Source organism: Bos grunniens, chromosome 19 (genome assembly GCF_055505025.1).
Source record: "Bos grunniens cultivar Pamir isolate PY7600 chromosome 19, Bosgru_T2T1.0, whole genome shotgun sequence".
Classification (NCBI taxonomy): Eukaryota; Metazoa; Chordata; class Mammalia; order Artiodactyla; family Bovidae; genus Bos; species Bos grunniens.
The window spans coordinates 21,739,702-21,750,501 of record NC_141183.1 but is presented as its reverse complement, the minus strand read 5'-3'; the positions used below and the strand labels follow the sequence as shown (position 1 = coordinate 21,750,501).

At 51.1% G+C, this 10,800-nt stretch overlaps 1 protein-coding gene and 1 long non-coding RNA gene across 2 annotated transcripts; both read right to left on the bottom strand.

Moving 5' to 3' along the window:
• Positions 1-985: 985 nt before the first annotated feature.
• On the bottom strand, positions 986-5,322 carry KRT35 (keratin 35). The gene is made up of 7 exons (XM_086355365.1): positions 4,801-5,322; positions 3,914-3,996; positions 3,562-3,718; positions 3,115-3,276; positions 2,701-2,826; positions 2,063-2,283; positions 986-1,484 (listed from the first exon to the last, which is right to left on the bottom strand). Exons 1-7 carry the CDS (start codon positions 5,269-5,271, stop codon positions 1,337-1,339), a joined length of 1,368 nt encoding a protein of 455 aa, XP_086211491.1. The 5' UTR covers positions 5,272-5,322; the 3' UTR covers positions 986-1,336.
• Positions 5,323-6,444: 1,122 nt separating this feature from the next.
• Positions 6,445-7,261, bottom strand: LOC147351621 (uncharacterized). Its single transcript, XR_015146878.1, has 3 exons — positions 7,129-7,261; positions 6,898-7,013; positions 6,445-6,555 (listed from the first exon to the last, which is right to left on the bottom strand). It is a non-coding gene; the product is annotated as an uncharacterized LOC147351621 (long non-coding RNA).
• Between the last annotated feature and the right edge of the window lie 3,539 nt (positions 7,262-10,800).

Genomic DNA, 10,800 nt, shown 5'->3' with positions numbered 1-10,800 from the left:
TACCTCATCAGAGGTCAAGAGAACTCCAGAGCATGATGAGTCTCTTAGGAAGAAGACTCTCTGAACTGTGGGAGGAAGCACAATGGCAGGCTCACTCCCCCATCTCCTGATTTGGATGAGCTGTGGGGTTTGGTTTGGTTTTTTGTTTATTGATTTATTTGGCTATACCAGATATTAGTTGTGGCACTCAGGATCTCTGATCTTTGTTGCAGCATGCAGGATGTGGGATCTAGATCCCTGACCAGGGATCGAACCCAGACTCCCTGCATTGGAAGCACAGTCTTAGCCACTGGACCACCAGGGAAGTCCCTAGGCTGCGGGGTTTTAGAAGAGATGCTGAACTGGAAGGGTTGTGTGAGGGACTGAAGATAACGCATTTCTAAAAGCATGGGACTCTGGTGTGAGATTCCATACTGCTGCTCTTATGGCCACAGGCATGAGGCCAATGAAGTGGCCTAAAATGCTTCACATTATACTGATATCAGTGTTAACCATCTTCCCCTGGAACCCCAAGTCGACCATGTATACTAAGGGGGTAGGAGGGGCTTGTAACACATGTCACCACAGTAGAACCTTGGAAAGACAACGTTAGTCGCTCAGTCGTGCCCGACTCTTTGGGATCCCATGGACTGCAGCCCACCAGGCTCCTCTATCCATGGGATTTTCCAGGCAAGAATACTGGAGTGTTTTGCCATTTCCTTTTCTGGGGGATCTTCCTGACCCAGGGATCAAACCCAGGTCTCCTGAACTGCAGGCAGACTCTTTTTCGACTGAGCTACCAGAGAAGCCCTTGGAGAAGGGTCTTAAACAGGAAAACTGAGCTAAACATCCCACTGTAGACTGCTAACATCCCAGAGAGGGACATAGGGACCCTGTCATCCCCAGGGTCATACATGGCCAACCTCCCCCACTCATCTGCCTAAGAGCCACCCCTCTTCACCCAAACCAACAGAGACCCAAGCCAACAATATCAGACCAGAGCTGGTTAGGCATAGAGAACCAGAGCAAACGTGCTTTATTGTTGTACAATAGAAGACCTTTGCTGCATTTCAGATACCACTGAAACAGCACCCAGTAGGAAAACCTGACCCAGGAGGCAGCCTGAGAACAGAGGCGCTGGCCCCCATCAAAATGATGAGGAGCTGAGGCCTTCGAGGTCTTATTGCCACTAAGGCTTCCGACCCTAGTGGCAGGCTTTGAGAAAGATAAAGTATGCAATTGTCTGGGCCTAGGCTAGGCACAAAGTTACAGGGGATTGGGCTTTAGGGTTACAGTTGAACTGAGGCCAAGTCCAAGCCCTGGATACAATGGCCTTGGCTTTCTGGACTAGTCACACTCAGAACCGGCTTCCCGGGCAGGGCACACAGATGGGGCGGGGGCTACAGGTGGTACCGGCCGTGCCAGGCCCACAGGAGGCCGCAGGAAGACAGGGGAGGCAAGACTTAGAGGGCGAGTGGTCCGGGGCACACGGGTTACAAGGGAGCCTAGGAGGAAAAAAGAAAGTCATATCACTATGATTTTCCAACTGCTGTTTTTCAATCACTGGGAGCCCCTTAAAAATCCCTCAAGTCCTGGGGTTCAGGGATTTTGCACATGAGCCACCTGTTCTCCTTGATGGCCCTGCAATTAACCTTTCTCTGCTCCTGACTCTGATGTTTTGCCTTGAACTTGCATTCAATCACACTTGTCAAAGAAAGAAGCAATTAGAATGCATCATGTAGTTCAGCTATGAAAAATACAATGATGTCATAATGATGAAAACTCTAAATATTGATTTAACAAAAATGAAATACATAATAATAAATTACATTCAAGAATTAATTTAATAATTTTTTTCAAATTAATGAATGAAGAAGAAAAATAGTCTTCTAATCCTGCCCCCTCATTTTACCAGTGAGGAAGAGGCCCAGAGAGTAAAGGAAATTGCCAGGGTCAAAGGATGACTATATAATAAGACCTAAACCATAACCCAGGGCCACTGAATTCAAATACCAGGCTCTTCCCAGGCCACCACGCTGTCTCTCCAGGGCTTCATAGACCAGAGAGCATGCAGGGTACTCACTTGCAGTCCTCGCTGTCCAGCAGCCCCCGGTACGTGTTGATCTCACACTCCAGCCGGGCCCGCACGTCCAGCAGCACCTGGTACTCCTGGTTCTGCCGCTCCAGGTCACAGCGGATCTCTGCCAGCTGCGACTCCACGTTGCCGATCAGGCCCTGCATCTGGGCCAGCTGGGAGCTGTAGCGGGCCTCTGTCTCTGCCAGGGTGGATTCCAAAGCATCTCTCTGTGAGGGCAAGGATTGTGTAGGAAGGAAGAATCACTTCAAGCCTGGATGAGCCACAATCAGATATCTCATTTGAGATGAGTCAGTTAGCCCTTTAGCTTCCTGATCTAGAGAGGAGCTCCCCTGTTAATATCTCTGAGTCACTGATAATTACTCAGAATGAATCTGTTCTCACAAATACAGGAGATGCTGCCAGGACAGGCCGAGTGCTACTAGTTACCTGTCTTTTACCCCCTGGGACCTTGGTGAACGGGAGTTGGGCCCTCCTTCCTCTTCTCTGCACAGAAAATCCCTGACACTCAATAACTCGACCCTCTGGAACCTGCCCACGTGGTCAGAGCATGGCGGCTGGGGTGGGCAGGCCCCTGCACTGCTAGGCTTGGTCCAGCCACTGCCCCAAGCCAGCCTCGGGCTCACCATGCTGTGCTGGGCCTGCAGCTCAATCTCCAGGGCATTGACCGTGCGTCTCAGCTCAATGATCTCCGCCTGGTAGGACTGCAGCTGCTCCGAGCTGGACACCACCTGCTGGTTCAGTTCCTCAGTCTGAAACACACACACACGGGACCCAGTCAGAAATACCGGGGACTCGGCTTCAGAAGTCGACAGAAGCCACTTAGAATCATGAGCCAAGGACTGTCCAGATCACCCCGTCCACCCCATTCATCTCACCCTTGAGATCACTGTCACCTTCAGGACAGCAGTATGCCCAAGGTGCACAGTGAAGTTGAAACAGGGCTGGGACTCAAACTCAGGTTTTTGATTCAGAGCCTCAAGGTCACTTCTGTGACCTACCATGGGTCTCTATTGCACTGACAGTTTCCAGGTACCCACCTGGGTGTTAAACCAGTCCTCAGCCTCCCGGCGGTTATTTTCCACCAGGGTCTCATACTGGCACCTCATCTCATTCAGAACACGGTTCAGGTCAACGGGTGGGGCAGCGTCCACCTCGACGTTGAGTCGATCACCCAGCTGGCAGCGCAGGGAGTTCACTTCCTGTAGCACAGACCAGGGTCAGCACTAACTTTCCCAGGTGGATGCCTCCCCCATGCCTACCTGCTCCCCATGTTCACTTGCTCCCCGTGCTCACCTACCCCCCAACCTCACCTTCTCTCCCAGTTTCACCTGCTCCTCATGCTCACCTGCCCCCCATGCTCTTCTGTTCTCCATGCTTACCTGTCCCCCAGCCTCACCTTCTCCCCCAGCTTCACCTTCTCCCCCAGCTTCACCTGTTCCCCATGCCTACCCTGGCTCCCCATGCTCACCTGCCCCCATGCTCACCTCCTCATGATTCTTCTTGAGGCAGAGCAGCTCCTCCTTCAGGGACTCCACCTGGGCCTCCAGGTCGGCCTTGCACAGGGTCAGATCATCCAGGATCCTACGTAGGCCATTCATGTCTGACTCCACCAGCTGCCGCATGGATACCTCGGTCTCGTACCTGGTAGGTACATAACAGGATGCCTGAAGCTGTTTTTTCCTTCTATTATCTATGTCGGATCCCACCCCAGACTGGCCTGGTGCTGTGTGTCCTGCCTTATGTCTCAGTGATTCAGGGCAACCCAAAACCTGAGTCTGGACGCCACCCATGTCCAGCTGTACCAACCCCAACCAAAGGGCAAATGGGACAGCTCACTTGGTCCTGAAGTCATCTGCAGCCAGCTTGGCATTGTCAATCTGCACCACCAGCCTGGAGTTCTCAGACTTGGTGCACAGGGTCTGGGGAAATAAAGAAGTGACTTCAGGGAAAGAAAAGACATTCTGCTGGCAGGAGCTCCCCATTCTGCTGCCCTGCTCAGCTGGCATGGGCTGTCTTTGGAGGGAGAGGGTCACCCATCCCTGGGCTCTTGGCAGCTGAGGCTCCATGAAACTTATGGGCGTGCTGTAGGGATCACAGCGGGAAACCCTAAGGTCCCTAGCAACACAGGGCATCTCAGACCTGTAACCTGGGTTAGAGACAGGGACACGCTGCAGGGAAGACCTGACACGGCGGCTTCTTCCTGTCTTCCTGTCTCCCAGGACTGGAGGGGTCTCTCAGTAGGTCATTAGCAAGAACATACTCTATGATTCCCTGGACACAAATGCTCCCTTCCAGGAGTTGGCTAGGACTTTCTGGGGATGCGGGCTGGGCAAGAAGGAAACTTATGAAAGGCTCTCCCAGAGTTAGTTATAGGAAACCTGGTCTGCACCAAACACCTTTAAGCCCAATCCCCTTACCTTAGAAAAGAAAGAAAAAAATAAATTCAAACCCAGAGCTTGTGGTATTACATTAAAGGTCTCACAATCAGTTAGTTCATAGAGTTTGTACTCAGACTCAGACTCCACTAACCACCCCCTGGATCAGTCAGTTAACCAGCCTGAGCCTCAGTGTTCTCATCTGTAAAATGGCCAAATGATACCTCCTTGGAAGGAGCGAAGGAGGCCACAGCTGTGACCAAGCTTTGTGACCTCTGAAGTGTCCCATGGGAACAGAGGTACCAGGCTGGTGCTGGTGGCCCCAGGCTCTGTCTCAGACCCCCTCACCTTCTTCTGGAGCTCCTCGATGGTCTGGAAGTAAGACTGGTAGTCGGGGCACAGGTAGGGCACCTGTTGCTCACACCACTCGTGGATGCGGCTCTCCAGCTCCGCGTTCTCCCGCTCCAGCTGCCGCACCTTCTCCAGGTAGCTGGCCAGCCGGTCGTTTAGGAACTGCATGGTCTCCTTCTCATTGCCTGTAAGAATGCCCTCACCAAACCAGCCCCCGGCCATGCCGTAGCTGGTAGCAAAGCCTCCAGAGGGGAGGCAGAGAGCAGGCAGGCAGCTGGCGGCCCTGCAGCTGCTCTTGCCCAGCCCGACTGAACAGGCAGAGAAACTCCGAGGCCCCCGGGAGAAGCTGGGGAGCTTGCAAGAGCTGCTGGAGAATATTGTGGACACGCGAGCCGAGCCCCTACCAGCCCCTCCCGGGACCTTGAGAGACCCTGACGAGAAGCTGGCCTTGAGGCATTTGGAAGCCATGACTTGGACAGCACACGTGATGGAGCTTCGAGCCCGGAAACCCCCTGACACAGAGAAGCAGCTTCTTATGCCCGGGTTTATATCTCCACCCCAATGGGCGTTGTTCTTTACAAAGTGTTTTCTCCTTGTTAAAGTTAATACCACTTTCCATCAGAACCCCTCATTAACCTCATGTTTAGCTTCCCATGAACATTTCCCGGCCTCATAAAAAAAACCAGCCCTGTTGGACCGGGGGCTATGTCAAGACTCATCTCCAGCTCCCCATGTCCCCCGGAGGACCAAGTCTTCATCTGTTCTTCAAAGAAGCCTGTCATCAGCGTCCAGAGGTGTGGGAGTCCAGCCGCTCTCTCAACTTTCTCCAGCAGCGTCTCCTTTGATGAGCCCTAGGGCATACAGGAGGTCTCAGGCTGGCTCCTGGGAGATGGACGAGCAAGCCTGATGGTTGTAGAAAGATGGGGACCTGGTGCCTAGGGAGACACAGAAGGCTCTAGAATGGGCTGAGAAATATGACTCTGGTGACCAACTCTCCCAGTTTCTCCAGGATTGTTCTGGTTTCTGTGATAAAGTCCCATGTCCCAGGAACCCCTTAATCCTGGGGAAAATGGGACACTTGGTCACCCCAGGTACAGCAGAGCCTTGAGAAACACATCCCTGCTCCCTTTCTTGTCAGGAAATCTCCTCCAGTTGTGTAGCCTCAGCGCTAGCCCAAACCACTAAAGGTCGGCTCACTGAGCACCTGCCCATGGTGACCCCTCCCATGTGTAGGAAGGTATGCCTCTCCAGGCCCTGGGTAAATAATGGAGAAGGCTTCTCTTCTGGTTGCCTGGGGACAGGGGAGCGGTCCTGTTCACAGCCCCCTCAGAAGCGCATAGAGCTTGACTTTATCTCTGCTATAGTTGTCTGTTTCCCTGATAGCTCAGTTGGTAAAGAATCTGCCTGTGATGCAGGAGACCCCAGTTCAATTCCTGGGTTGAGAAGATCCCCTGGAGAAGGGGTAGGCTACCCACTCTAGTATTCTTGGGCTTACCTGGTGGCTCAGCTGGTAAAGAATCTGCCTGCAATGCAGGAGACCTGGGCTCAATCCCTGGGTTGGGACGATCCCCTGGGGAAGGGAAAGGCTATTCAGTCCAGTATTCTGGCCTAGAGAATTCCATAAGCTGTATAGTCCATGGAGTCGCAAAGGGTCGGACACAACTGAGCGACTTGCACTTCATTTCATTTCATAGTTGTCTGGACTGATGCTGACAGCTTGACAAGAGTGGGCTACTTTTCAGCAGATCCGATCTGCAAGCAAGGGAGACCCATAAGAGGGACCAGGAACTGAGTCAGTTTGGGAGTATCAGGAAGAGCTCTGTAGGACTTGCCTTCTGGGTGGCCCTGCCATCTTGGTTCCTGCTCACTCTTCTTATTATTGTTTAGTCACTCAGTCGTGTTCAACTCTTTTTGCAACCCCACCTACTATAGTCCACCAGGCTCCTCTGTCCATGGGGATTTCCCAAGCAAGAACACTAGAGTGGATTGCCGTTACCCTCTCCAGGGGATCTTCCCAACCCAGGGATCAAACCAGCATCTCTTGTATTGCCAGGTGGATTCTTTACCACTGAGCCACGTGAAAAGCCGACTCACTCTTCTGCTGCTGCTGCTGCTGCGTCACTTCAATTCAGGAGAGCGACCATCAGCCAAGTGCTGCATTAGTCCTCACATTGCCTTGTGAGCCCTGGTGTATCATCTTCATCTCAAAGCTGTGAAAACCAAGACCCAGAGTTAATTAGAGCTCACCCAAAGGCCTCCAGCTACAAAGCCAAGCTGCCAATCTGAGTCCAGCTGAGCCCTCTCCACTACACTACCCGCCTGCACCTCTGCTCTAGAACCAGCTATTGGACATGGTCGGGCTCATGCAGAATGGAAAGGACAGAAAGGAGTGGCCTTCTTTGGATGGTCAGCAGCCTCTGTTGTCCCAGGAGAAGCAGCACAGCATTGAGGTTATGTGTAAATCCTGTGAGTTCAGATCCCGGCCCCACCACGTCCCCAATCGCGTGCCTTCACTTCTCTCCACCTCTCTGTTTCCTTCCCTGTGAAATGGGAGGAGGATAATATACCCACTTCCTAGGGCTGCTGTCAGGACTACATGAGTTTAAAGAACTAGAACAGTCCCTGCGCATAGTAGGTTCTGTGACAGCAGCTGCTATGACTGCCAGTCCCCACGTGGGTGCAGTCTTGTCCTCAGACCAGTGATGCTAAGCTCATGTCATGGGGGAGTATGGACAGGTTCTGAGGACACAGGCCACCATCCCATGGGCCAGGTGTGTGTGTTTGGGGCCCTCAGGTATAGAGCTCCCATGAGTCACTGTGCCCTTCCCATACCCAGGGGCCTGGTGTGACCAGCACCCGCCCGGCACAACCCCAGGATCCCATTGGCTGCCTCAGCCTCTCCTGCTTGGAAATCCATGCTCCAGTGCAAAGGATACAGCTGAGCTGGAAGCCTGGCTGCACCTCCTTGGGTGTTTGCCTTTCCCACCCATGGGGGTATAAGGCCCCACCCAAGCCCTCCTAAGCCCCAACCTCCTGAGGACGTGATCTGGCTCAGCGAGGGCTACCCTGGAGCCACAGGACCCAGAGAAGCTACAGCCGCCAAGGCCTGGGAAGCCTCAGGCTGTTTACACAGCTTAAGGGCCACATGGCTTCCCAGGCAGGGCCCCACAACTGTGCTGCCTGGAAAGGGTTCCTTTGCCCAGCCAGCCCTGTTATTAATGAGGCTAAAGGGACCAGCCATTGTTCACCAAACTCTCTTTGCTCAACCTCTCAACAGCCTCATGAGATGGCATCACCAATATCCCCCTTTAGCAGTGGAATAAACTGAGGCTTGGAATGTTCCAGGAGCCAACCTGAGGTCCCACAGCTGGTGAGCATTCGTACAGGCATTCCAGGGGTATCTTTCCTTTAAGCCCCCCAACACACTGAAACACAGGAAGACACTGACTTCCAGGGCAGGGGTTGCTTGCCAACATTAATACAGTCTTCTTCCCAGGGAGACTGAAGCCCAAGCCTTCTGGCTCCAGATGGAGGCCCACCCCATTGCCACTGGGGACCCAGCCCCAGCCTGACCTTCCCCCTAGAGCCCACCCCTTACCCCAGCCCCACAGTGCCTCCCGGCTCTGATCACCCAAGGCAGTGGCCAGTGGTTGACCCACTAGCCTTCCATTCACTTGTTGCTGTTCAGTCGCTAAGTCATGTCCAACTCTTTGTGACCCCATGGACTACAGCATGCCAGCCTTCCCTATCCTTCACTGTCTCCCAGAGCTTGCTCAAACTCATGTCCATTGAGTCACTTAGGACATCCAGCCATCTCACCCTCTGTTGCCCCCTTTTCCTCTTGCCCTCACTCTTTCTCAGCATCAGGGTCTTTCCCAATGAGTCAGCTCTTCGCATCAGGGGGCCAAAGTATTGGAGCTTCAGTTTCAGAATCAGAATCAGTCCTTCCAATGAATATCCAGGGTTAATATCCTTTAGGATTGACTGGTTTGATCTCCTTGCTGTCCAAGAGATTCTCAAGAGTCCTCTCCAGAACCACTTTCAACTCTCAGCCTTCTTTATGGTCTGACTCTCACACGGGTACATGACTACTGGAAAACCATAGCTTTAACTATACAGACCTTTGTCAGCAAAGTGATGTCTCTGCTTTTTAATACACTGTCTAGGTTTGTCGTTGCTCTTCTTCCACGGAGCAAGCGTCTTTTAATTTTATGGCTTCAGTCACTGTCTGAAGTGATTTTGGAGCCCAAGAAAATAAAATCTGTCACTGTTTCCACTTTCATTGATATCTTCTAGTTGTTTCATGTCCCAACCCTTTCTGCCTAGGGAGACCATAAGCACTTGGAGGCCAAGGCTGACCTCGCACTTCTCATGAAACCTCCACAGTGTCAAGCACTGGGCTTCCAGATGTTTCATAGCAAATGAATGGATGGGTGCTTTCTGTTTGGTGAATTGTGCTAAATAAGGAAGCAAAGAAAGAATTTTTTTTTTTTGACAGATAAGGAACACAGAAAGGGAGAGAAAGAAGAAGAAAGAAGAGAAAAAGTGAGTAGAGAACAGGGAGTGAAAGATACTTCCAGAGTCACGCTTACTATCCCTACTCTGACAGATGGGGAAACTGAGGCTCAGGATGGCGAGAGATCAAGCATTCCTGTGGAGGTGCTGCACCTGCCCAGAGTGACCAGCCCTTCAGCAAAGAGCAAAGTGTTCTCTCGGCCAAAAGCCAGAGGGAGGCAGGCCCATAAGCCAACCCGGTGCCAAAGGTGTGGCTAAGAATTCTTGATCGGTGTTTTTAGATAATTTTATAAAACATATCAGTAATATTTGTGTAAGGAAAAGTGTTTTTACACTGTTCACCCAGCAACCCCTTCTCTTCCATCTTGTTATGTGATGATGCCTTGGGCTGCAATATTTTTGTTTTGTTTTGATTTGATTGGAGTATAATTGCTTTACTAGGTTGTGTGAATTTCTGCCATACAGCAAAGTGAATCAGCCGCACATACACATATATCCCCTTTTCCTTGGATTTCTTTCCCATTTGGTGGTTTAGACCCTAAGTCGTATGCAACTTTTGCGACCCCATGGACTGCAGCCTGCCAGGCTCCTCTGTCTATTGGATTCTCCAGGCAAGAATACTGGAGTGGGTTGCCATTTTAGGTCACCATGGAGTAGAGTTCACTGTGCTATGCAATCAGTTCTCACTGTGTATGTGTCAGTAGCTCAGTCGTGTCCAACTCTGTGACCCCATGGACTGTAGCCCACCAGGCTCCTCTGTCCAAGGGACTCTCCAGGCAAGAGCACTGGAGTGGGTTGCTATTTCCTTCTCCATCAGTTCTCATTAATCTATTATTCACATAGTGGTGTATGTATGCCAATCCCAATCTCCCAATCCATCCTATCTCCCCTTCCCTCTTTGACATCCATATGCTTGTCCTCTACATCCATGACTTTATTTCTGCTTTGCAGATAAGTTCATCTGTACTGTTTTTCTAGATTTCGCATATATGCATGAATATACGATATTTGTATTTCTTTTTCTGACTTACTTTATCCTGTATGACTGTCTCTAGGTCCATCTACACCTTTGCAAATGGCCCAACTTCATTCCTTTTTATGGCTGAGTAGTATTCCATTGTATATATGTACCACATCTTCTTTATTCATTCCTCCGTCAATGTACATTTAGGCTGCTTCCATGTCCTGGCTGTGGAAATAGTGTGGCAATGAACATTGGGGTGCATGTATCTTTTGAGCAGCAATATTTTTAAAGCTATGAAATTTTTCTGATCTATTTTCATTTTTATTAGCATTCTTTTTAATACAACAAAATAATTACTTAGAACCTCATTAGCAATAGCTAATGATTCTTTAGCAAGTACCCTAATAACTTTCTCTACAGGACTTTTGCACCCTGCTCAGCTGGAGTCCGTGCTGTCCCCAGCACATACCACGAAGACATTTGGCCATGTCCTCAAATGCCCTTTTCCCTCCTTCCTG

Bases quoted from the DNA above. Each gene is read 5' to 3' on its own strand.
- KRT35 (XM_086355365.1), bottom strand. From the start codon at position 5,271: ATGGCTTCCAAATGCCTCAAGGCCAGCTTCTCGTCAGGGTCTCTCAAG. The intron at 3,719-3,913 runs GTGAGCTGTCCC...TGTACCTACCAG, and splicing joins GCAGATGACTTCAGGACCAA to GTACGAGACCGAGGTATCCA. The intron at 2,827-3,114 runs GTGGGTACCTGG...TGTGTGTTTCAG, and splicing joins AGGACTGGTTTAACACCCAG to ACTGAGGAACTGAACCAGCA.